The 27,434-nt window shown below is 41.3% G+C and overlaps 2 protein-coding genes across 3 annotated transcripts in view; one reads left to right on the top strand and one right to left on the bottom strand.

The window, feature by feature from the left end:
• The first annotated feature begins 1,577 nt into the window (after positions 1-1,577).
• On the top strand, positions 1,578-21,838 carry osbpl2b (oxysterol binding protein-like 2b). Of its 2 annotated transcripts, none has more exons than XM_031868760.1 (14): positions 1,578-1,666; positions 11,804-12,154; positions 14,453-14,579; positions 15,828-15,903; positions 16,072-16,206; positions 16,350-16,447; positions 16,564-16,746; positions 16,940-17,047; positions 17,878-17,967; positions 18,246-18,366; positions 18,774-18,899; positions 19,100-19,223; positions 19,663-19,753; positions 20,175-21,838. In XM_031868760.1, the coding sequence occupies exons 2-14, from the start codon at positions 12,118-12,120 to the stop codon at positions 20,275-20,277; spliced, it is 1,419 nt and encodes a 472-aa protein (XP_031724620.1). In that variant the 5' UTR covers positions 1,578-1,666; positions 11,804-12,117; the 3' UTR covers positions 20,278-21,838. The 2 variants fall into 2 exon arrangements, with proteins under 2 accessions (XP_031724620.1, XP_031724621.1); XM_031868761.1 differs by lacking the exon at positions 1,578-1,666 and adding an exon at positions 7,499-7,559.
• The window catches only part of bsna (bassoon presynaptic cytomatrix protein a), a 139,173-nt gene continuing 133,436 nt past the window's right edge, over positions 21,698-27,434 (bottom strand). Inside the window, exon 17 of the mRNA XM_031868755.1 lies at positions 21,698-21,723. The gene's annotated coding sequence lies outside the window, so the exon portion shown is untranslated. The remainder of the gene's footprint in view (positions 21,724-27,434) is intronic.

The raw sequence follows: 27,434 nt of genomic DNA, 5'->3' as shown, positions 1-27,434 counted from the left end.
TCCACCGCGCCACCGTTCTCTGCCTGTTCCCTCCTCCTCTCCTGCTTTCTCTCATCCTATCCTCTGTTCCCTTTTCTTTCACTCTCATCACACCATCATGGTTGTTATGTAATGATGAGAGAAGAAATACACTGCTTGTCTGTTTGATGCTGCCCACAACATCATATCATTAGTGAAGATTCCACTTCTCTGTGTGCAGTCTTATGCAGAGTTCAGTTTTAACAGCAAGGAAAACTGGCACTTTTACTGCTAAGCCCTTTTCAAAATTATTTTCTGTGGATGGTGTGTTTTCTATGTTCAGTCAAGATGACCACTGCTCATCTTAAATGACCCAGAAATACATCAAGACTTGTGTGTATGACCAGCAAGTGTTTAAAACAACAAATTGATGATATGAGGAACAAAAGGGTATTTATTATTACAGGAATCCCTAACATGACAAATCAACATAGAGACTAATTTAGTAACTTGATAACACAAGAACATGTACACAGAATGACAGAGTGTATTAGAGATACTGTCAGTGTATAGACCATTATGCCTAATTCGTCGTCATCCCTGTGCTATTCTCTAAGCAGCCAGCCAGCTGGATCAAACATATCAATGACTGATAGGCTGCATTATTTATGAGACAGATAATACATACTGGCCAAGCTGATGTCTCACAAACAGGGCTTGAAATAAACACCAGCTATCCAGAGGCCAAATGTTATATTACAAGACCTGTAGAGCTGAAGGAAGTAACATTTACTGTGGTGGAAGTTATCAACTGTGCACATTTAGAAAAGCTAACGGATTTAAACCTCAATTTTGTTCTCTTCAAAAACATAAAACATAATCAAACATCATCTCCTGATGTGTTCGGCACCCAGAAAGACCATATTAGGATATAAAGATGCACTTTAATATGAACCGCTTTCTCCGAATGTTCTAACAATCTTCAGATCACCATTTTTGACTATCATCATCATCACTGTCATAGTCAACTGCTGGCATGAAAAATCCACAAAGTCATCGAGATCAGATACACGAATTCCAGACATTCTCATCATGTTCAGTTAATCTTGTTCAGAGATAAAGAGAGGACATCTAGAATATGAAACCATCAGGGTGTGGTGTTTAGTGGCCACCTCTGTACATGTTCCACAATTACATTATGTCCAATGTCACTGTTAAAACAAAATAGTTCAAAATACTAGTGAGATCAAAGAATTAACTGAGATATGTGATCATATGTCATGAGTCCAGGTTCAATCTATATATCATATCTTTAAAAAAAATCTTATATCTAAATAGATATACATTCAGTAATTAATAATAATAAAATTACACAAACAAAACAATGGTGTGACTTGTTATAGTAAGGCTCAGACTGCAAAAGATCCATAACATGAGATAAAACAACAAAACCAGTAAATTTCAAACAACATGTATTGTGTATTTTTTGGCATTATCAATTCTATTCTACCGCCCATTCAACATGTGATCTTATTGGGCAAGCGTTCCACACCTTACACCTGATTGGCTGCGGACCATGCCTGTCTTTCAACTAACCACGCCCCCACGGCCAGCGACTTCCGCTTCTGTGTCAATCCCAGGCTACACACTAAATTCCTGCTCATATCTCTGGACTTGTCAAAACATTCCCTCTGCACACAGCGCCGAGGTAAGGCGACAGACATTTTACTGCTCTGACTATAGTCTCCTCTTCAAGGACACACCTTTAGCTTGTATTTATTCTTATAAGAAAGGTGCTAACTATGCTTGTTAGCCACCTTTTTTCTTTCTTTTTAGCCCGCTCGCTAACGTTGATGCTAGCTGTCAAACTGCTCCTGACGTCCTGTCAGAGTTGGAGCTGTCCGCTAGGTTTATGTGGTTAAGGACAAACAGTACCCCATATGCGTATTTACTTACCTTGTTCTCATTTGACATTGTTGATTGTTAATTAAGTTTAGATTTGTAGATCAATCGCTAGAACAGTATGTGCTAATGTTAGCGAGCAAACAGTCCACGGTAGCATAGCATTCTGGGATGGGTTCTCATCGGCGCTTCTCGTTGGACGATGAACGTTGTTAAGTTGTCAATGAAGAGTTTCACTCACAACAAACAGCTTGACGGTTGAGTGATGTATAAATAACTACTGTTTGTCATCAGGCTCTTTCTAAATGTATTAGCAAACAGCTACATTACGTTGTCTGGTAGTAGCGTTAGTGCGACTGTCATTTCGTATCTGCCCAAAGTGAAATGTGAGGGAGACCCTTAAAGCATCATCAGGTCGGAAGAAGAGTAGCGTTACTGTGCGAAACCGGTCAGATCCACTTGTGTAGGAGAGATTGTAAATGGTTACCAGCAGCACTTATCTCCCTAAAGGCGTAGGCTAAAAGTCTTTACTGCCTCAGCACACAGTGGGAATGTTCCCCTGCCTGTTTAGCTTCCCACTGCCTCCATCACCACGTAGATCCAACTCACAGGACAGACCAAACAAAGCTTTGTCTCTTAATGTTGGTGTACTGGAGGTCATTGATCCCAAGCTGTGCACTGACACAGCGGGCTGTTTCTCTGCTCTCCCTGGTGTAGACGTATCCCTCAGAGGAAGATATTGTATTGCTGCATCAACTGGATTGTGATGCTGATGATGCCCGGGAACGATTAGATTTATTGTCCCAGAGGGGTATTTGTTTTCATGGCCAGTACACAGAAACATACAGATGTACACATAGTAACACACAGCCTGAGAGTCTCTTCAGATACCGATACCATGTTGTTTAGTATAGTCTATTTCAAACATTGGGAGCTTGGTATTGGCATAAGGAACTGATACTTATATTTTGAGACCCTTTATCCGGTCAACATTAACGGGACACTGGATCTTTTGTCGATAAATCGGTAACAATTGTTAAATGCGTTGATTATATTCAGCACTCTACATTGATGAAGTGGAAATGCAAACTGAACTCCTCGTAATTTTTCACATTAATAAATTAAAATAGTTCAGTTGTACCAAAACAAATTAGCATCAAAGCAAGTGGTTAATTGACTGCAATGTAATTTTGTAGGTGATTGATAATTTAAACGTGTTGTAGCTTCTATAACAAGATTCAGGTAATTTGTTTGCCATTATTTGTTAAGTTTTGTTGACAAAATTACAAATCGGTTGATTGATAAAAAAGAAGAAGCAGCAGACTCTTTCTGCTGAGTTTATCGCTTCGTTACATGAGACGGCCGGCCATTCCCTGTGGAACTACATCTGTTGTCTTTCTGTTATTTGACTCGACTTCCTCCCAAAGGGCCTTAATTATCTCTTCGTTAGTTGCTATGGCGATGGTGGAGCATCACTTTGGACCGGCGGACTACCTTCAGCGAGGCGGGATAGATGAGAGCTTTTTGTTGACGTTGTGGTTGGCTGGTGAAGTATTCATTCTGTGAACGCCTCAAGAACCGAATGTGCGATATGTATTGTTTGAGTTCTGTGGTTCAATTTAAGGGAACAGGAAAGAGATTTTGCAAGGCATGTCCTAAAAGCTAGATTTCAACACGGTAGAGAGGAATATTGCAGTGATGGCAGGTCCAACACACACACGAAAGCAGACACTAGTAGAAACTACTTGAGCTATTTTGGCAAGGTGTAGTTTTGGTAGGAGTTTTTATAATTTCCCAATGTGTGTCCTACTTCCTGTTGAATCATATTTTGCCTCTACAATCAGCGACTGTCTGAATAATTAAACATAAAAAGGCTTCATTTTGTTTTTGTGCGTCGTACATCTGCAGTGGGTTGCCACATGGGGATAAGGCAACGTTTGCACTAGTCCAGGCAACCATCCAGGCAACAGAGAAACAATACTGTATGTATAATTTATGATGAGAGCGAGCCAATCAGCAGCCTGTCTGATACACAGCCGTTGTGTTGCTCCGCTTTGTTTGGCTCGTGGTCATAGGGAGTGCATGCTGGTCAGCAGGGACAAACTGTGTGCCATTATGTCAGCGTACTGTCTCATTATTGGTGGTAATAATAGATTTAGATGCAGTGTTAATTTCCTTGACAGATATTTAACTTGTTAACGACATTATTTGTTCCAACATGTCAGGACAATTGGGGGACCGTGTACAGACTGCAGGAAGTGTGATTGGGCAGCTTGGTTTGCTTGTGGTTTTCTTCTCCATCTCTCCTGTTCTTGTTCACTGATGGTGAAGACGACATCAAAAAACACTTCTCATTCATCAAGATGAAGAGGGGCTCTATCATGTTCTCCTTGTCAGCAACACAAGACAACAAAGTGGCGAAGTTGCGCTGCTGCACAAACTGACTGAAGGAATGTCAACACAACTTGTTGTTGTGCGACACGCTACAAAATTTATCTCGTCCAGATAAATGTGAAACCTATTGATTTAGAGCTGCTAAGGCCATCAACAGGTTGAAAACTTTAAAATATATTAGAAATCCATCCCTGCATCCTGTATAGTACCTACTTATCTTCGGCGGGACCACCAGAACACCTCGACACCGAAGCAAAAAAAAAAAATCCTGTTTAACCAGATTTTGCCAGCTGAACCAGTCGCATGTGAGCACAATGTCGATCCCAGAAGTTGCGCTTGTTTTTTTTTATGCACTCAGTTGGGAGTGTCGGGGCAATTAAGGGTGGACACCTGAAAGAAGTTTTGAGGCAAGATGCTGAGATGACTTTCTATCTTTACACCTGTGTGAAAGTAAGAGTCATCCCGGCAGGTTTTACCTCCTAGCAGGTATCAGTGGAATGTGCTGATGCACACGACAGTGTGTGTGTGTGTGTGTGTGTGTGTGTGTGTGTGTGTGTGTGTTCTCAGCGTCCTACTCAGAATGAGACAGTATTTCCTTCCCAGAGAGTTTACACTGTAGCTGGAGGAGGACATACTCGCCCCCACAGTCAGAAGCAGACACACAAAGTATCTCGGTGAACACTGATGATATTAAGTCTAGTTCTCAAGTAAAACAAAAGTAATTGTATGAAACTACATGGTCTCAGACTAGCTTTAGTTTTTGCGAGGTGAACCAGGTGCTGAATCATTGTTTTCACTCGTCAATGATGAACTTGACGGGTGACGCACATACGGGCCTTGAAAATCTTGTTTTCAGATACTCACTGTGTGGAAGCTATTTTCTCTCTGAGTGGCGTTCGTTTGACTCATGCAGCTGCGGTTGTGTAGTTGTGTGGGCATATGTTAATTTGTCCTTCCTTTCTTCAGACATCCTTATTCATTATGCATTAAATAAACACAGAACACTTTTTTCCCTCCCGCTCTCATGCTTTCGTCCCTCTGCATTAGAGGTGCGGATCTTCACTGTCCTCACCATTCAATGACGGTTCACCTGTCAACGATTTGAGTGCATAACGAGTCTCAATGCATCCCGATGCTTTGCATGTTTTACAGGGGCATTCCTTAACGCATGAATTAGCCTAGTGGCTATAGTGGACTTGTCCTTACTCATATCTCCTCTCCTCCCACTTGGTTTGAGTCACTGCATCTCCCGACACAACACCGCCGATGAATTTCAGCCTGCATGCATGTTTTTCTTCAGCCTAACCTTGTTGAAACAGAGCAGCTGATGTTGGTAGCGAGAGCAACAAGTTAGCGCACCGCCGGGTGTTTGAATGCATTACATGTAATGCAGTGTGATAGTAAATGACAGCAACACGCAGTACAGACTCCAATGAAACTCCAGATGTTCTGTGTCCGCATCGATGCAGAATCGTTCAAGTCCGCATATCAAGATAGATGGATGGATGGATAGATATATACTTTATTCAAGTAACTAATTGACAATGGTGCATTTCCAGCCAGGAGTCCGGCTTGCAGCCAGTACTTGCTTCTCATAAGATTTGTGGTCTCTTCACTCATTTTCATATTTCTTTCAGCCGCACCAGTGTGTGCTTTTAAGCTGATTAGGGACAGGATATTGTAGATGTTGATGTTAGCACTTACAAAAGTTACTCCGACGAGCTTAGTCTCGTGATCGAGGACGAATGAATTTGATTTCACACTCGCAGTCATACTTTGATTTAAAAAAAAAAAAAAAAAAAAGTCGTTTGTGGTCTGTTGACATTTAAACTCTCTCCTGGTATAATGGTCTTGTGATACGTACTTCCATGTCACTTCCCTCAGCACTGATGCGTCCTACTGTAACTAAATATAGATGATATACAGCGGTAGAGGATGCTCTAAAGGTGCACTCAGGAAGAACATTCAAGAACATTAAAGAAGAACATTTTGAAACATTGGCATTAGATAGCTACGACCTATACTGTAAAGTACCTGCGTGGTAGATTTTAATCAAATGAAACACAGTCTCTGCTCAGAAACATTTAGTGAGTTTAAAGTATGGTGGAGGTACCTGAAATATTAATAAGGAATACATAATCTTGTTGTTTAGTTTGTGCACTAAAATGTTGGTGAGACGAGAAACTAAGTGCAAGGATGTTGGTCAAGAAAGAGCTGACATTTTGGGATTTTGTCAACAATATAGTGTGTTGCAGACTTAATTGAATCCATGAAATTCATTGCAGTCCTTGTGTTTGATGCCAGTCATTTGGCCTTTTCTAAAAATATATTTTTGGCGGTTCTGCTACATTAGAAAGTGAGAGAGAGAGAAAGGGGATTACATGCAGCAAAGGGCCCGTATCACTGCGGTAAGGACACAGCTGCCGGTGGGGCCCTGGTTTGGCCCTTTAGAATCCTCAAAAATACTTAAAGGAATTTTCCAACCTCAGAATCTGAACTCAACTAAATCAGGATGTTAGGAGTCAAATACAGCTTTGTTAGCTTGCTCATTATTCTCTTTTTGCTATTGTTCAGGCTAATCCAGACGAAGGTCAATAACATTACAAGAAAGTACAAATATTGATACTAGACCACCGGTGTTGTTGTTGCAATCTGCATGAACATTGTATACTAGTTGCATCAGAAATTCCTGATTGGGGAGCAGAAACTGCAGTTGAGAAGCAGAATGAAATGTGTGTGTAAAGGTTCAGAAAACACAATCTAGTGTCAGTGGAGCCACTGGTCTGATGAGACACCAGAGAGTTACTGAACTCCACCAGTCCTGCTTTTGTTTCAGGCAACTTGAATTGAATTGTTTCTATTTTTTACATATTATCGGCTCTCAATTTACTCAAACAGTTTCTGATTTTTGACGTTGTTGGTGACATTAAAGCTTGTTATGGTCTAGTTAGTTAGTCAGCATTCAACCTTTTGTGTGTTTCAGTGTGTGTTTGTGTGTGTGTGAATTTGACTTGTGGTATGTATTTCACAGTATGCAGAGGTGTGTCGCCTATTGAGGTAGGTGTGTGTGTGTGTGTGTGTTGCTCAGCACTGGGCTCCGTCTCGCATGGCAACAGCTCTCATCTCTTAATTTATTTCACTGCTCTCTCTCTCTCTCTCTCTCTCTCTCTCTCTCTCTCTCTCTCTCTCTCTCTCTCTCTCTTTGTCCCTGTCGCTTTGGATGTTTTCTCGTCTGCGAGGACAGCGGAGACAGACGTTGAGGCTGGTGTCTGTACACTGGATTTATGAGTGGAACAGTCACATCGGTAGGTTTGTCTTTCAGGTTTTCAGTTATTAGCAGTGATGTTATTTTTGCCGTGTTGCCATTGGAAAGTTTAACAGTGGTTGCTACAGTCACAAGCTTTGGTATTACCTGTTTGTTTTGACAGTAAAATTAAAAGATGAGGTCAATAGGGTCAGTAGAACTTGGTGGACTGGAGGCTTCAATAATAATTTGGAATGCTAACATGCTAATTATCAGATTATCTCGACCAACAGTATTAGATTGAATTACATCCACAAATGGTTAGTAGCTACTTGTTAAGTCACTAAATGAAAGGTCATCCTGTGTTGGTTAAATCTGGTAACTATGATGGGGAACTTTACTAAACTCTAAATTTAAAGGTCTTTCCACTGTTTTTTTTTCTACAATGCATTTATCTCCAGCTAGATTGACACGTGATCATTTTAAGGCCCAATGAGGTTCGAAGTCTGATGTAAACAAATGCATGTGAGTAACATAATGCATCTTTCTTTTCATTCTTGGCTGAAAACATGTTTTATAACCACCGTTTTATTTGTTATCTTTAGTGAGAAATAAGATGTGGGAACCTCAAACTCTTTGAACTGTGTTAACATGGTAAGGTTGTTGTCAGCAGTTTTGTGTTGAATCATGTGCAAGAAACCCAAAGTTAATATCAGTGAGACTGTGTTCATCTCCTCTGTTAGAACACGTAATCTCTACAGCCATCATGTCAGATAACTGCTTTTACGCATTTCTAATGGAGTAAGAGAGCCTTAGATTGAGGTTACGTGTGTGTGTGTGTGTGTGTGTGTGTGTGTGTGTGTGTGTGTGTGTGTGTGTGTGTGTGGTGCAATGCCTGTCATGGTTACGTCACAGCTCACAGGCGTCTAGAACAGAGAGCCCATCAAGAGAGCTCCTTCTGTGTCTGAGTTTGTGGATTTACTTAATCTACGGGAACAGTTATGGAATAGAAAACGAGTTGATAAAACTTTAGCGCAGAACAGGGTTTAGTGTGTACAATTATAATTAGTGTAATACTGTCTTATAACAGGGATATGGAAGTGTTTCATTTCACTTTGGTCTTGTTCATGCTGGTATCGGATTCCAGATATCGCGGGGATTCTCAGTTACTGTTTATTTTCAGACATGCAAACCTAAATATTGATGTCTCCATGTTGAGTTTTCAGGAAGTCTTCAAGGAGCAGAATCTGTTTAAAATCCTAAAAAGGCCGAGGACCGCCCGAGGGTTGTAGTTCAACCAGTGGTTGTTATACTTTGTCTCCACAAAATCAGAAGGACTTTTCTTCTCTTTTTCTTGTGAGAACTTCTGTGAGCTTATTGTCTACAACCTCAGGCTTCCTGTTGCTTACTACAAAATAAAAGTTGTGTGTGGCTCTGGCTCATACCTGGAAGCACTATGCTACAAGATTACAGGTTATATATGTCTTTAATGCAGTCGGATCAGTTACAGCGAGAGGGATTCCCTCTTAAAGAATTTGGTGAATTGTAGTCAGTATATGCGTAGTGTGTTATATGAACATGAGTGTCAGAACTGGTAAGTTAGTCTGTTGTATGAGAGCAATAATGCAATAATGCTGTTGAGATGAGTGAGGAGTTTAACTGAGGGAGTGCAGCTGGGCAGATGTTCATGCTCCATATTTCCATATATGAGTACATGCTGGTCCTGTAACTCATGCAAATCAGATCTTCAGCCGTGTTTGCTTTATTCACAGACAGACAGTTTGGCAGAACTTGCTATTTGTCTGCCAGATGCCGTGCTCTGAAATATTATTTTTTCTTATATTTAGTGACTTGAAGCCTGCACACACTCGTCTGCCATTTCTGTTCTGAAGATGATCTCGTGGTCTCAGTAGCTGCTGCAAAAAGACCTAAAGAGTATTTACTTTGCACAAATAAAACGGCTCCGTTTCAGCCTATCAGAGGTTTTAGTTTGCTCTGATATTAAGTTCAAACGTCAAACTTTCTGCATAATGGTAGAATATCACCACTATTCAGAAAATAAAACTTGTTTCCTGTTTATTTTTTACGTAGATTTTCATGATCTTTAAAGAACATGAATACTAAAGCGCTGATAAAAAAAGGCGGGATAAGGGTTATCACAATTAGGCTTTGGTCATGTTTTGGCACACAAACCGGACTTAAGAAGCGACCAACAATTTGTGAAAATCAGTCTTTGTGTCCACAGACTCAGGAGACACATTTCTGACACTTAACACCACGATAGATTTAAATAATAAAACTTAAGGTCGGATTTTAAATTAGCTGTTGGAAGAATTGAAAACCAATTTGTCATTCTGTCCACCTTATCTGTTGAGAACACCGAGGCCAGAGTTCACTTGTGTGCTGAAGGCGTTCCCTACCACTGGGAGAGATAGGAACCCTTCCACTGAGTAGAATAAGGCAGAGAGAACAAGTCTCTTTTTGGATTTAGTTTCACTGCAGGTATGTACAGACTTTGTAATGCTGACAAATGTAGAGAGTGTGATAATCGTTCAGTGTTTCCAGTGCAGATGACATTAAGTGATATCGTCTAAATCGGGAATGATGAGGCGTCGTTCCTAGAATTTTCGGAACTACATTCACAAACAACTAAGAGCCTGAAAGCTGTTTGAAATAATGGAGGAGCCAAATGACAATAAAACTTTAGACTTTAAATTCAGAGGCTGTGAATAGAGACTTGACCCAAAAAAAAAAAAATGAATATAAGAATTAAATAAATGCACTGAGGTTACGTCATGATTGGGGTTTTGGTATTAGTTTTTGTAAACTTGCTCAGCTTTGGGACTGATACCAAAACAATATATTTTTCACCCAGTTAGAGGAATATGAACACGTCTTTTTATGCTCCCGCACCGGCTACAGCCGCGGCCGGAAGTGTTATATTTTTGGGTTGTCTGTCCGTACACATGTACGCTCCATTCCTGTGAACCTGCAATCTCAGGAACGCCTTGAGGGAATCTCTTCAAAAGTGGCACAAACATCCACTCGGGCTCTGATCAGATCAGATTCTTGTGGTCAAAGGTCACATTTTTGGCTATAAGCTAATTATGACAATTTCAAAACAAATGCGTAATAGGATCAAATGATGAAGCTCTGACATTTTGGAAAGACACGGATCTGAAGTACAACTTGACTGGTAGACGGAGGCATACAACCGTGAGGCGTTTATTCTAGATTCAATTAACAAAATTACGTCCGACCGCTCAATGCATTTTGGTCCCAAAACATATTTGATATCCAGCTGTAGTTGTGATGTTTAGGGCCTTTAGCCATGATGTATAACTGAAGATCAAGAACATGAAGAACTGGATTTAGCTGTACTGTGTGTCAGAAAAGAGAGGAAAGTGTTTCATGCCAGTTTGGTGTGACGTCCGGCATGTTGGTCATAGTGGTGAGAGAAACAAATGCGGAAATCATGTGTATTTATTCTGAGTCACTGTGAAGTGGGCAGTGATCCCAAACAATGAGTACATGCTAGAAAGGAAATATTAGCTTTTTTTAAACAGCAGAACAATGTGATCTGCTGCCAGCACAGTGAAGCATTTCCTTCCAAAAGCTTTTTATGTGTGACTGACTGACTGCTTTATATACTCATGTTTCTGTTTAATCACGTCTGTATGTGAAGGGGTTAAACTGAAATATGGTTCCACCTTCACTGATTGTCACCGTTACTCACCGACATTCAACCGGATAAGAAAGGGTCGTCTACGCATAGCGCTGTGAAGCACAAGTTCAATCAAAGGCGAAATGTTGTGCTTTTAAAAAGCTAAAACAAGCAGCCAAACAGAAGCCTGTTTCCTACATGGTCCAAAAAACCCCCGTCAAAGGCAGCCATTGAAGCATTCCAGCAGTTATTGCTCAATGCTAATTTTGAACTTGTGGTTTCAGCCTTGAATCTTAACGTCATGCCATTTCATTTTGTAACGAATCGCTTGTAACTATGTATCGAAATTTGACCTTTTTTGTATTTTTGGAATTTGATAATGAAAGGCCATTTGGGGACGAAGAGCCAGACAGGAGGTAACTGTTGCAGTGGTGTCCCCGTTATGTAACTACTGGACTAGAAAACTCTCTGTTTGCAGTCAGTGGGCCATGATGGACAAGACTGTCACTCAGCCAGACTAAGCTGATCTGTTTTAGCTGGTAGCCTAGATCGCTGGGAAGGACCATTTGTGTCATCTGAAAACTTAAAATAACACCAGTAGAGACTCAAGAATTGTGTTTTGTTGTCCTTTGTCTCTACAGGTCACTAATCATCTTCTCATCGAAGCCAAAGAAACACAACCAGAACTCAGACGTTACATCACCTGTGCTGTCGGTGACTCAAACAGCAGATTTGCTCTGACTGACGTCTCCTGGTGTTACACTTCTCCGGTTCAAAGCATCTGCCCAAAATCGTCGTCGCACTACGTTTTGGACGTTTCCTGGGTATTGACCGAACGTTGTGCTGTTTTCCGTGGTGACACTCCAGAGGGACTCTGAGGGATCGCCCCCCCCGAAAGGAACATGTGCTAGAAGTTCACCCGTCCTCAACGACTGGTCGCCTTTGACTCTAGAAGATGAACAATGAGGATGAGTTCTACGACGCCGTCACAGGTATGTGTGTGTGTGTGTGTGCTGGTTTGTATTTTGCGGATGGTCTTAAGATCTTTCTCAAAAAGAAAAGAGAAAACGCTGCAGCAGTTTGAACTGAGTTTTCTGTGCGCGTTCAAAAGTAGAAAGTTCTTCCTCAGAGAGACAAATCACTAATGCTGTTATTCTTGATCTCAACAGACCAAACGTATGTATTGATTATGTTTGTTAGGATCTCATTTTGTCGTCAGAGATTGTGGCCCCGTCATTCCTAATTAGATGGTCTGTTTTTGTTTCCATCATAGAAGCATAATAGCATCCAATAGAACTTAACCTGCCTTACTCTAATGATAGGTTCAATAATTCAGAGGTCTGCTGTCTTGCGGTCATGATCAGCAATCAGCAACACACAACAGTGCTCAATTACAGAGGAACATATTTATTTTATCCAACAATCAGCACGTAACACTTTATCTGATATCTCCATTTGAGGATGGCCGTTAAATACATCCTGACTTGTATTTATGATTTATTGGTTTCATATTTCTGCTACTGTAGAGAGATTAGACGAGTAGTCATCCAAGTCAACACTCCTGGGATGCCATGCATGCTAATGTTACAGTTGCCATGAAGGGCCTGATACCATGCATTAGCTAACTACAAAATAGAAAAAAATAGAGTTGAGTTGTCTCACGAGTAGGTTGTACGTGAGTGTTGTGTCCCTCCAGTGTCCTCATGACTATTTACTATGAGAGGCGGAGCTTGACGAGCTTTCCGGGGGTCTGACTCGTCAGACTGTGGAGGGATGAACTTTGAACACGTGTGTTTTTTTTCGGAGAGCAATCCTTCCTTCCTTCGGTTATGGAACTTGCTGAAAAACCCGGAAGTAAAAGTCGTACAGTGGTGAGAGCAGCAATGAATCCTGGGATATGATTATAAGAAATAAGAGCATGTAGACGACGTGGATTTTGGCGGCGGTGAACATTTTACTGCGATAGAAACATTAAAGTTACTTTGCTCTCGTGTCCCTTCAGTAGCGTTAAACGTGTTCATGTTGGGTGGAAGGGCGGGGCAGATCAGGGAGTTGTTCTCCGTCAGTAATTATGAGCACCATTGTTTTTGTACCATCACTGCCCGTTGTGTACGTGTTGCACAATATTGCTAGGCGTCCATGTTGACGCACAGCCATTGTTCGCTCTTACGCAGGTTTTTTTTTTTTTCATGCAGATATAAATAAAAGATTCAAGCGTGTCTGTGTCATCGTTATGATCGTCTTACTGATCTGAGACAGATGCAGACCAGGGCAGATGTATTATTCATCGGTACATGTGCACAGGGTTAGCTGTGATCAGCGCCAGGTGGCTTCCAGCTTGGCCTTATTGTCGAGTCTTTCTTCCTCATTGGACCTCTTATTTATGGTTTTCACTGGGATTTGATTAAAATGTCTATTTCCTTAAAGTCCTTTAAAAGCTTCAAGTCCAACGATGAGTTGCAGAAAGCAAGACAACATTATTATCCTTTCATCACAGAGCTCTGCTCCTCGTTAGCTTCATGACAGCGACAGAGGCTTGGAGAATATGATCAAACTGCTGTTTGCAGTATATAATAAATGTATACATGCAGATTAGCAGCAAACGTTCCTCTTTCCATATTATTCATGTTAGAAATAGCTCACCTGATATGGTAACAATACTCAGCTGGTACCTTTGACACACTGCTGAGTAGGCGTGTTTAACAAATGACGATAAACGACTCGGTCTATTTTAAGCTGTTGTTAAGGCCCCACCTCGAGGCCATCACGCCTCCACCCTGCAGCACTTAATGCTCCTGCTTTGTTGATGTTCTGCTACCACATGGGTGGAGGTCAACGCCAGCACGTATTCTCATGAACAGCTACTGCTTATTTAATCACATGCAGGTTTCCTGTAGTAATGCAGCTTTATTTACAACAAATAGTAAAAAGGTAGACGGGATATTGAAACACCACACTTAGCCGGGCATATGCTGTATGTTGAAACTTTGGAATCTTGACAATGTATTAAAATAAAAGGGACTTAGTATCAGAGTGTTGATCAAAGTGACCTGGTGCTGTGTCAGCGAAGAGGTTTGTCAGTGTAAACAGTTACAGGCAATCAATAACATTTGCCAGTCAAACATGAGCTCCTGATGCAAAAATGTATGCAAATGCATGTAGCGACATTAAACAGTCCCAGTGTAATATTTACATTTGATCCCATATTAACTGGCAGCAAAATATTTAAAAAAGCCTGATGTGTCACGTCGCAGGATTTGTTGTAACCGTGAGCGTTTGCTGTCCCACAGGCCTGGATTCTGACGAGTCCTATGAAGGGGTGTCGGAGGCCAGTTTCAAAGATGCGCTGGTGTTTGACGGCAGCAGCCAGAAGAACAACGGGTCGGTGCCACAGGAGAACGGCATCAAGAAGCACCGGTACTGCTGCATTCCTGCACCGCCTTCCATCTGCGCTGTGTTATTTGTTTGTTTGTCGCCAGAAAGTCTTGCAAGCCTCCCACTGGAACCAGTACAGTGTGTTGGCCAGGGTCATTAACTCTTACTGGTTTGGGTTGGATGTTTGTTTGATAAACCCTGCTGCCATTTTTACAGTAATTGGAAGCTGTAAGGTAAAAATTGAGCAAGTTAACTTAAGAGGCAGCTTTGTGACAGTACATGTGGCAATCTGTAGAAAGGACAGAAGGACACACTGGTGTTGTACTGTAGTGAAGGGTTCTCAGGTAGGTTAGGGCTGATTGAGGAAACAAGGAAAGGACAGAAACGTTTACCGTAGTGAGGTGTGGTTGACCTCGTTGTTACGTATGAGGCATTCTTTTAAAGAGGCGTGATGAAATGGACAGTGAAATCAAAAGGTCTCGTCATATAATTTGGTCTCTATATCCATACATGTTGTGATCAAGAAAACTATTATATGAAACATCTCTGTTCATTACATTGTAAGCCAAAGGCAGACTTTAAAATGAGCCTACAAAATGTCTGGAACACAGGCTTAAAAATAAATGTTAAGTGTTGTGATCACCTTCATTTTTGGCATTGTTGCATTGGGCGGGAGATGCGAGCGCATCTCTGAGATCAACGACAAACATCATCCCTTCACCATCTGATCTGTAGCGTTTCATTGGCTCAGTGTCACTCAGTGTTTTGGGGAATATTTCTCCTTCCTCTCTGTCTGTCCACCATCTCCTCTGCTGAAGAAACTCTCTTATAAGTCCTCCTCCTTCCTCCTAACAGTTTTTCACATTAAAGCTCTTACCAGGATCTCATCTTAACTGTAAGAGGAAATTCTTAGAAAACGTCTAACAATTTTGTCACGATCAGCAACTCTTGGTACTAGGAAGCTGAAAGAATACGCCCCCGGGACCTTTATTACTCGGTTTCATCACATAAGTGTGGTGTGATTATTATTCACAAAGATGTGAAATATGATCATGTCGCCACTAACGTTAGCAAAAAAGAAACAAGAGAAGGAGATAGGAGATAGGAGCTTATAGCTGTCAGTGGGGGACTGACCTTGCTGTCTGCTATTTCATTGCAGTGAAGACACACTGTGTGGAAATGCACCACTTGTCCATTCACTCCTAGGAGAGAGGGCCTCGATGACAAATCTGTCCACAATCATCAGAATATGATGACAGAGTTTAGTTGAATGTCTTGCTTTCATTTCAGGACGTCATTACCTGCCGCCATGTTTTCGAGAACCACTGTCAGTATCTGGAACATCCTGAAGAAATGCATTGGACTGGTAAGGATTGACTGTGTAGTGTTTCTCATCGGTTCAGTCCATAAGATCGCGTTACCCTGTTTATTACAATCGACGGTTTCTCTTTTCAGTTGCAGAAGTTCAAATGATGTGGAATGTTGTTCTGTTGGTGAAATGTAAAATACGGACTTCATGTTGCACTTCTCACAGGAACTCTCAAAGATCACGATGCCCATCGCCTTCAACGAGCCTCTGAGCTTCCTGCAGAGAATCACCGAATACATGGACCACACTTACCTCATCAACAGAGCCTGCTCTCTGCCCGACTCCATACAGCGCATGCAGGTCAGACACACACACACACACACACACTTATGGACTAAGCCCAGCTGCAAAGGATTAAAATGAGAACATGCAACACACACACACATATAGACATTGTCATGTCACACACTCCCTAACATGTTCCGTAAATTGTGTGTCTTCAGGCAGTAGCTGCTTTTGCTGTGTCAGCAGTTGCGTCTCAGTGGGACAGAACTGGAAAACCCTTCAACCCTCTGCTGGGAGAGACCTATGAGCTCACAAGGTACACACACACACACACACACACACACACACACACACACACATACACGCAAAACACTCTTTTTAAGTTCACCCAGTTTTAGCACTTCATTGATCCTCCCTCTTCTCCCTCTACAGAGAGGATCAGGGTTTCCGGCTGGTGTCGGAGCAGGTATCCCATCATCCCCCAGTCAGTGCCTTCCATGCAGAGAGTCTGGTCGGGGACTTCGTCTTCCACGGCTCCATCTACCCCAAACTTAAGTTCTGGGGCAAGAGCGTTGAGGCTGAGCCCAAAGGGACCATCACACTAGAGTTACTCAAGTGAGTCCAAAAGAGAGCGTGTTCATATCACAGCTTTGTGATCTAAAATCACTGCCTCATCTTCTATTTATTTCCTCTCCCCAATGTTCTGCCTCTCCCTCTTTTGTCCCCTCTGTCATTCTTTCATGTCATTTTCTTCTTCTCTATTCTTCCGTGCCCTTCATCCCTTCCTCTTTTCTCTCCTCTCCCCCAGGCACAACGAGGCGTACACATGGAGTAACCCTTACTGCTGTGTGCACAACATCATCCTGGGCAAGCTATGGATCGAGCAGTACGGCACAGTGGAAATCCTCAACCACAGGTAAACTACGTGTGGGAGATGTAGTTCTTTTTCATGTTCATTAGCTTTTCATTTGTAGAGATAAGTGCAGTTTATTGGAAACAAAACTGACATGGTAAACATATGGTGACCCAAACACAGTGTTGTATAATTAGACACATATTAATATATGAAAGAAGCTTATTTTCTGTGACTCTAATATCCAATAAAGGTAATTTAAAGGGGATTGTAGTCATCAATGGAGCTGATTGACCTTTATTGGTGCTCAAGAGCGACTACTACATCATTGAGCCTCACACACACACTCCCCCCAGTCTTCACCCGTGGTTGTGTAGAGTTCTGACTCCTCAGTTCTTTGGAGGAAACTGAACCACAGTCGAGTTCAAATAAAATGCATTTAAACTGTGTTAACACTGTGATATCTGCCCGACTCCTGCGTTGACTCTGATACTTCAGACTGCAGCTTGTTTGCTCTCTGCATGTCTTCTCAGGCAAACAATCCTCTGGTCTCTTTTTGAACCTTTGTTTGTCCAGGGAAGCTCTGCAGGGCTTGTTTTAGTCTTATTTCCGTCACCACGCGTTGTGTCATAGTCACACTGTAGCACGCATTCAAGGAGCTGTGAAGCAGTCAAATCTCAGTCTTGCACAATTTGCTGGAGCTGAGCTTTCCCTGTTGTCACATGGACAACAGGGAAAGCTCGATTGACATTTCATTTTTAATTCAATTTATTTTGTATCGCCCAAAATCACATTTTCATTGCCAGGTCAGACTGTAAAAGTTCAACGTTTACTGGGAAAAACAAAGGAAGAAATGCTGATTATTTCTTCTTCTCTCCTCTTTTCTCCTGCAGCACTGGAGACAAGTGTGTGTTGAATTTCAAGCCCTGTGGGATGTTTGGCAAAGAGCTGCACAAAGTGGAGGGATACATCCAGGATAAGAGGTTAGTAACGATCTGTGATGTCACCTACAGCATGTACAGTATATTCTCTCATATCATAGCATGTGATATTTACAAAGTTGTTATACTAATCTGGTTCTTACTCGTCTCCTCTGTGCACCTCTTCCTCTAAATTCTTCTTCCTCAAACTGTTTCTTCTTTCTTCTCCACTTCTTGTCTCTCCTGCCTTTCATCTTCTCTCTCTCGTTTCCCCATCTTGCCCAATTCTTCCTCTACTTACTCTTCTCTCTTCGGTGCTCTGACTGTCTCTCTCTCTCCAGTAAAAAGAAGCACTGTGTCATCTATGGGAAGTGGACCGAGTGCATGTGGAGCGTCGACGCTCAGGCCTACGAGGCCCACAAGAAGTCGGAGAGGAGAGGAGACAACAAGAAGCAGAAAAATGTGAGAACAAGTGAGAAAATCTGTGGAACTGGCACCTGTATTGCTTTTATTTCTCCCACATTCTGAATATTATTGAACTGCTTGTGAGTGAAAAGTGGTCTTAGTCCCATTTATTTCCTGATGACGTCCACAGCGTTCTGGTCTCATCCAGGTAAACCAACAGGCTTCTGTAGGCTGTCGCGGAGGTCTTCAGCTATTCAGCTTTAGTCTATTTGATATTTTGTAGTAAAGCATAATATCTGCAACATACCTTTCCGAACAAACTCTATTGAAGCAAGACAGGTGGTGACACAACGCTTCCTGTAGATAAAGTTCAAACAAAGTCACTTCTATTGTGACCTAAGGGGTCATTTAGCCCTGAGCAAATAGATTTTAACAGCAGTGACAATGAAGTGTGTTGTTTCCAGGAGGAGCAGGAGGGAGCGGAGAACGATGACGCAGACGACATGCCCGAAGTACAGGAGACGGTTTCTGTTGTACCAGGAAGCACTCTGCTGTGGAGGATAGACTCCAGACCGGCACACTCTGCTGAGGTATGAAAATAAAATAAACACACATACATAACACCAAGCTGGAAAACCAAAAAGCACTTTATGAGCTATTTTAAATCAAGTGGCAGAACACTCTTTGTGACTTTAGTCAGTGGTAGAACAGCTATAAGTCATGCCAGATAAATCCATTTACAAACACAAACGCACTCGATATCCATAACTTCCTCTCTTCCTTCCCCCAGATGTACAACTTCACCAACTTTGCCATGTCTCTCAATGAGCTGGAGCCCGGCATGGAGGCCAACGTGGCCCCCACAGACTGTCGCCTCAGGCCGGACATCAGAGCCATGGAGAATGGCATCATGGGTAATTTGATTTAAAAAAAAAAAGTCCCTTATCAGTGGAGTTCTGTTTGCCCGGTTTGGCAGCAGTGCCCTGCAGAAACCTTCAAAGATAAAAGTATGATCAGAAGTTACATCTGACTGATGGAACAGATTATTCTCTCAGTAATTGGAAAGAAAACAAACACTTTGCTGTGATGCTACTATCTGCTGCTGAAAAATGCAACTGAATGTCTGGTGTCTTTCGTGACTTCTGGTGCGATACAAAGAATAGACAGAAATAAGACAATGCTGCCACCTGCTGGGTGTCTGTGTCACCGTCTCATGACGTCTTGCTGATCTCAGCGAGTGATCCGTAAAGAAAGAAAGATGCAAACCACTTAACTACCTTGAAATTATGAATATGTTCTACTGTGATAAATGCTACAATCCACAGACGTTGTGTGTGTGTTGTTCTCCTGCAGATGAGGCCAGCCGGGAGAAGGAGAGACTGGAGGAGAAACAGAGAGCGTCCAGAAAGGAGAGAGCCAAGAATGAGGAGGAGTGGTCTACCAGGTGGGAAACGTTCAATTAAACATTCACGTGGTACAAACATCACATGGCAATGTTGCTGTGAGCTTTCAGAACAAACACTTCTTCTTATCTTACCGAGCAAGTTAAAAGAGCTTTGTTAGTGTGATGTGAAGACGTTACTAAAAGTGGTAATAGGCACGATTTTTCAAATGAGCATATATCATCCACCGTTCACCATTTCCACTACTGGGGATAGTAATTGAAAAGAAGTAACATTGATACTCTGGTAACTGGGGATAGCTACCGGGGGAAACAAACCCGCTATGCTCTTCGTGTTTTGCTTGCTCAAAGCTTGATGCACGTCCTTTGTGCCGAAAACCAAGCCTCTTTGTATTGCACTGCACATGTTGCGATGCATGGAGCAGGTCAATTCTGCAGTTGTTAATCTCTTTGTGTCTGTCAGGTGGTTTCAGATGGGCACCAACCCGTATACCAACTCCCAGGGCTGGCTTTACACCGGCGGCTACTTCAATAGGAACTACCAAGACCTGCCTGATATCTACTGAAAGCCCGCTAGCCTTCATCCGCCTCCTCCTCTACAATGACCTGTCTGTCACGACATGGAGAGAATTGTTAAGAATCCACATACCCATCTTCATCTTCATCATCATCATCATTGTCGTCTTTAAACCGACACACCCAGCACAGAGTGGAAAGACTTACAAAGGATCCAAATACCCGTCACTCCTCTTAAACAGCTGCCTGCTTGATGACGACTAAGTCTTCAGGTCTTTTTTTTTTTATTTATTTATTTTTTTTTTTAAATCTTCACTTCCAGTCTTATTCTCATCATTTGTGGTTTCACATCACATAACGACCAGCACATGTTTCCCATCTCTCTGCCCATGGCATCGCTTAGGGCACAAGAACCATTTTATTTCTGCAGAGAGCTGGTACGACAATTAACGGCCCACAAACCCTCAGATCTGAATGTTTAAACGTCTTCACAATCAAACCCTCACCACCTGCCGAGCCTCCGGACGAAGACGACACTTTGAAAACCCTCACGTGTGTCATTAATGAGTGAATACGAGCTGCAGCAACATGAAGTAAAACATAATAATCACATTGGTGGATTCATGGACGGACACCCAGTCAGCAGGGGAATCAGGGATGTGAACGCTCCTTGACTGAAGATGAATCTTGAGGATGCTTTTTCTTTTTTTTTTTTTTCTTTTTAAAAAGCTCAGAAAATAAATATGAGTACTCTTTAAGGAACAAAACTATAAAGAAATACTAGTTTAAATACTGATTTAACCGGTCAAGATAAATCGAATGCATCCATGTGTTGTATCCCTAAAACATTTAGTGTCCACTGTTAGCCTCCCATTGACCTCCTGCTTAAGGTTTATGTATTGAAATAAGCCTACTACTAGAACTACGGGTGTTTCCTCGACAGCAGAGTGGAATGTGCAGCTGGAGTGAGACCAGACCTGGGATCAGAAAAGAAACCCCCTCTGATGTTCTCCTACAGGGCAACACATGAATGAACAGAGCACAGGTTCACCGATGACGCTGTTAAAGTAGCATTGTACAGTATGAAGAACGGCCCTCAGTGAGTCCACCCCATTACATTCCTCGTGTGAATGAGTGTATAAATAATGCACAGACGCTTATTAAGCCATATTAACTACTAGAGAGGGAGAGAATTTGCTGTGTGAGTGATGGGAATTTGACAATGTGAAGATTTTACATTACTATTAATCTCACTCATGAAGGCACGATTATAGAATAAGAAAACATTATTCATGTCGGCGTAATGTACTGTAACATGCTATGTTAGATGTTGCTGTGCGGCTGGATCAGATGTTAGAGATTTGATGTTTAGAGGTCGCCTGCAAAACTCACTGAGATGTAAAATGACTACAAAGCAACACAAAACAACTACAGAGGTAAAGTTACCACAACAAAAAACTACACACACACACACACACACACACACACACACACACCTGTCCTGGTCGTCTTGCCCCCCACACAGGAGGGCCCAGCGGTCTGTTGTCTCATCATCCGTCCATGTTCGTTCTTCTGATACTGATTGTAGTAAAAAGGAGCCGCTTATCAACAGAGAGTCAAGAGTTTGGCAAAGAAAAGTGAAAAGTACTCTAATGAATGTTAGCACAAAGAAAAGAGATGGTGCTCCTGAGAGGGAGCGTCGCACAGCTGTGCCGACCGGACATCTAGTATTTGTACAGAAACTCCACTGTGAGTTTTCCTTAAAAGTCCCTTTATCTGCTGCTTCGCTCTCGTGATTTTAATTAGAGAAACGTACGATGAACCGGTTTCAACTCTTCACATTCCCTGCAGACCTGTTTGCACAGGTGAGAATGATTTTGACAAAGAAAAAAATGACCAGTTTTAAGAGCTTTTGTTGAAAAGAAATGATGGTAAATGATCTTCTAGGTTGCTTTAAGTAACTATAGAGAAAGTTGAGCTGCCGTTCGTGATCCTCAGAAATCTCCCATTTTCCTGCTTTGTGTTCCCCGCTGTTCAAATATCTCGGCTGTCAGTGCATTTAGGAGCTGTGATGTATGTCACAGCACCAACTATGCAACGTTTGCACCTCGACGTGAACGGAGCACGTCTGAGCTGTTGTACAGTCGGGTTACACCAACGACACAAACGCACATCGTGAGCCTCTCTGCTTCAATAGTCAGCTGTATCTCCAAATATTGACTTTGCCTTCTTAGTGTATCTTAATATATTCCAAATGATTGGACATTCTTACAACGTCTTGGGGACTACACATCTTGTATCAACTTAACTTTTGGTTTGTGTGTTTAAAAAAACAACTTAACTCTGTCAAGCTTAGTGCTTCCTTTTTCATTCCCTTGTTTTCTGTGTATTTTTTATTATTTATGATGTTTGAGGTTTTATGAAATAATTCTGTTGTGATTTTTTTTTTCTTTTGCTTATGTAGCTAATTCAAACAGCGCTTAATTTAATGATTGAATCTGAGCTGTTTCATAGAGGAGCAGAGCGCGTGATCAGGGCTTGAAGCGAACGTCACTCACCAGTTTAACACTCGTACACGTTACTGCGGTCAGATTTACTAGCCAGTACAGTGTGTAGGTAGATTTGTCATGAATAGAGTAATTAAAAATCAATCACATAAACACTACTTAAGTTGAACTTCACACCGGCCGAATGCTCCGGTCGTAAATGAACGAAACAGGAACAAAGTTGACTGTAAAGCTGGTGAACTGGTGTGAGTGGCTACAATAGACTAACGCTCATTAAGCTAGGTCTCTGTTGGTTCTTTCCGTTGAGTTCGACCCGCCTTCTCCTGGACCGTATCACAGGGTTGTCAATGTTGTACGTGTGTACAAGTGCTGCACAGAAGTAATTACAAGCAAAATGGCAAATTATTTTGTGCAATTGATTTATTTTTTATAGTATTTAAGCAATTGTTGGTGAGAACATAGTACCAGCTGTTTTATTTTCAGGTGGGGGACTGTAAGGGGTCATATCCAATCTGTGGACAACTTGAGATTAATGTACCGGGGGAAATGTCAACTAATAAAATCCTAATTTCAGTTCATAACCTCATCTCCTTTTTTTCTTTCTTAAAATGAAATGAATACTCTGATTACTGAGTCAAAACACACACAATATCAACCAGTTTTCACTATTGACTGCAGTCTTCAGTGTGACAGCTGTAAAAAAACAATTGATTAAAACTGATTATTAAAGATAAAACGTCTTTCTTTTGTATTTACCTTACAAGATAAAACAAGAGGGTGTGGTTTCATAAAGATTGAGGGACTAATGTTAGAATCACATGCTCTTGTCAGGCCTTTTGAGGCAAATCTAACTTTGGGCAATATAAATAAAACATTTCATTTGACTGATAAGTAGAAAGAATTAGACTTGAGATGTGTAGTGTCACAGAAGTAGGGAATCATTTAGTATTCTGTGTAACATATGACACATCTGCAAATGTTACGCGCACAAAAATAGCTTGAAAAGTCAAGTTAGCGTGTGGCTGTAACAGCAGGGTCAGCACACACGAGAGCTGTGCTTCACCTGCTGCTGCTCATTCCACACTGGAAGCTGGTGCAAAACGCAAGAGGAGACCAGTAAGAACCTGCAGCATGTCGCAGTAGGAAAAGCGCAGGTGTTACTAATAATGTTAACGACGTTAACCTGTTTAAAAAAGGTAGAGGAAGGCAACTTTCTTCCCAAAGAAAAACATGTCCCCCTGCTGAATGTGTGCGAGTGAAAAACAAGCTAGTTTAATGAGAATCTTAACTTTAGCCTGGTCATGGTGGTATTGATCTCTGGGGAAAAAATTAGATATTGGGTAGTTTGATTTTGACTTTCTTCCCAAGAAATAGTCCCTAAACTGGTCATCCACATTAACTAGGACACTGAAATATATTTTACTGTTTCTTGTGATGCATACTAACCCCGAGTTAAAACAAAGAGTGAATTCAAGGATTGTATGATATTATTCTAGAATGTATGAAACTTTGAATCAGGATGCAGAGATTAAAAAACTAAAATAAGAGTTTACACAAAAGTTTTTTTTGTTTTTTATTTGTCTTTTCTTTATTTTCCTGATTGAAATGTATTGTAAGGTCATAATTTGTCATTCATCACATTACATGGCATGATGCACCAGGTCTACTACACCCATTTACAGAAGGAATACACGGAAACATACACAAGGTTTTACAATGGGGGAACAGGAAGTTTAGCTCATTGCACTTACAACAGTGAATGGAACACTTTGTAATAATTTGTAGGCTCTCGACCTTTTTCTGTATTTTATTTTCACCCTCTTTTTTCATTCAGTTGGGTTATTTTATATCTTTTTTCTTTTTTACACGTCTCCATTGCCTTCTCGCCCTCGTCATCTCCATCGCCCCAAAAAATTACATGGAAGCCAGAATATTTTCCCTTTTTTTTGTTTTTGATGTCATCTCATTTTACAAACACAACATGTATAGAAACTCTACACAGACCAATATGTTTTTATCTATTTGTTTTTTATATCCGAATACAATTTGTTTTTTTTTTACGAGTCTTAATAAACAGTCTGCACGAGCCAGCCACATACGTACACAATTTTGTCATTTATGATTCAAATCAACAACTGCTCGTTTGTTATGTAGGTTTTGTTGTTTTTTAATGCACACAAAGCACAGGTTTGGACAGGGAGGTTCAGGCTTGCATACGCTCCAGCTTGTGTCGTGTGCAAAGGCCTCTCTCATGCCCGTGTGCATGTGTGTGTGTGTGTGTGTGGTGTGTTAGCATGTTTGAGATTTACATGTTGTAAAGAACATGTCCTTCATTTACATGTTGTTTGTTCAAAGCAGACTCTGGTTCTCATCTGGTATTTACACTGGTGGGAGGTCAAAGGTCGAGGAGGTTCAAAAGGTCAAGGGATGGTGTCCAGGTCATGCACTTGTATTTGAATTTTACAGATTCATTACAGGTGAAAGATGAATAAACGCTCCCTGATGGTTTTACAGTGAGAGATGGACGTTTTCCTGTTTGTTGCAACATTCTCGCTCTCTGTTTACAACCTCTCACCTATGAAACATTTACCATTTTTAATATATTCTTAATATACTTTTGTGTATTTTATAATCTTTCTCCGGTCCTGCTATACGTCGACTGACAGCAAGAGCAGTGGTGACAGTTACTACACTACGTACTGTACAATCAGTTGATGCTACCTTTTTGGTTAAGAACACACAAACACACACAGTCCAGGGTTTCCCAAAAGCATCACGAGCTGCATTTGAATGCCGTCGACTCTTCTGAACTCTTTGTGGCACTAAAAGTGTGTCATTTCTCCTTTTCATGGCTGTTTAGTCGGGAAAAACGCCTGATGCAAATGCCAGATCAGTGCCACAAAGGGTAAAGAAAATCAGAACCTCTGACTGTGCGATGTGTAAATGCGACCTTATTGCTGAGACTCTTGATGTCGGATTGAAAGACAAGTCAAGAGTTTTGGAGATTTTAACTTCTTTTAAAACACAGATCTGATGGACGAAACCTCTCTTGGCTACATGTCTGGAAATCTGACCCTTTATGTTCCTGTGAGTTTCAGCTCCTTGTATTTAGAAAAATCTTTTGCACTCATGAAAACTAGTTTTTCTGTTGGTTTTCTCAGATGGCGGCTTATAGAAGCCATTCAAATTTGTTAACATTTTGAAGTTTAACCTTCTATTTATTGTCTACATGTTGTGCTTCAAACACCTCTGAAAAACCAGGCTGCGGCGCGGCTTGGTGATTTTGCCCACTGGTGATTGCTGTGGTCTGAGCTTGCGCTCCAGGATATAGACAGACACCATGCAGAGTATAGACAGAGACCACGACTGGCTAGAGGGCAGTAAAAGGATGGCTTTCATCAGTGACCAGTATTGTAGTATATAAGCCCTTGCTGCTATGCATATTTAAGTCACCTTCAGTGGCTGTATTCACACAGGAGCAGAAACATTTTTTTACACATATCGACACAGATCTTGTTACTTCTGCCTTCGTGGCTGCGTCAGTCAACTATTACTGAATCCCTCTCGTTAAACAGCAGCCACGGTACGATCACATCTGTGTCGTAAAGTGTTAAAAAAAAAAAAAATCTGATTTATTGCGCCTGCGTAAACGCACCGATTATTTTCTAACGTCTATTGAACATCTCAGTTGCGATGCTGCATTTAGTGTGTGCTTTCCTGAGGCAAAAGTGATTGAGGAACATTTTATTAAACATTTCATTTTTTCTTTACAAACTTCCAAAAACATACGACATAGAATAAGAGGAAGTTGGTATTCATTTGGGCAACTTTTAAACTCTCATATTATTTGTTCTACTTTGACACTAATTCTAAGCTTCCACGGTGAAGTCACTGATGTGGTGGCAGTGTACCTGGTCTCTCAAGGCTCGGTGCCGTTTGCCGGGGCCACAACCAGATGAAGCTGAACCAGAATAATCAGTCTTAAATCTCTCTACAGAAGCTGGAAAGTCAGCCACAAGCATGATAACCTGTGCTGTTGAACAAAAAGTACACATAACCAGAACATTTTTTCACAGCCACCAATCTGAATTACTGATAACATAAACACATATTTCTCTGTTTAAGTAGACTCAAAAACAACACACAGAGATTTTCAGAATTTTAACAATCTGGTTATTGTGGTTGTGCATAAATCCAGCCATAGATAACATCTGCATAAACGTAATTTCTCACTCTGTGTCTATAGATTTTAAACGTAAATCTCTCTTCCTTTGCTCCCAGCCGGCTCTCTATCCCCTCAGTATGATAAAATAAATTCTGACATTAGATAAATCATCTCATGAATGTTTCACAAAAAATATATATATACCGACTTCTTTTACAGTTTCAGTGACTTGAAATAAAGTGTAGTTGTAAAGGAGTCAGGGGATGTTTTCAAACTGCATCTTTTCAATTCTGTAATTTCATAAATAAAATTCTATATAATAACCTTTTTCACAGCGTGCTGCAACTTAAATAAATACAAATACAGATGAATATGCAGATCACATTTTTTCTCCACAAATTTACGTTCCACAGTGTATTTAGCTTTTAAATCTGAAGTGTGTTGTGGCAGTGCACCTTTAAACATACACACGCACGCGCGCGCGTGCGCACACACACACACACACACACACACACACACACACACACACACACAC

The sequence above is a fragment of the Anarrhichthys ocellatus genome, unplaced genomic scaffold, assembly GCF_004355925.1.
Source record: "Anarrhichthys ocellatus isolate YVR2014 unplaced genomic scaffold, GSC_Weel_1.0 scaffold44, whole genome shotgun sequence".
NCBI lineage: Eukaryota > Metazoa > Chordata > Actinopteri > Perciformes > Anarhichadidae > Anarrhichthys > Anarrhichthys ocellatus.
Note: the sequence above shows the minus strand (reverse complement) of the source record. Positions and strands in the feature narration are given on the sequence as shown.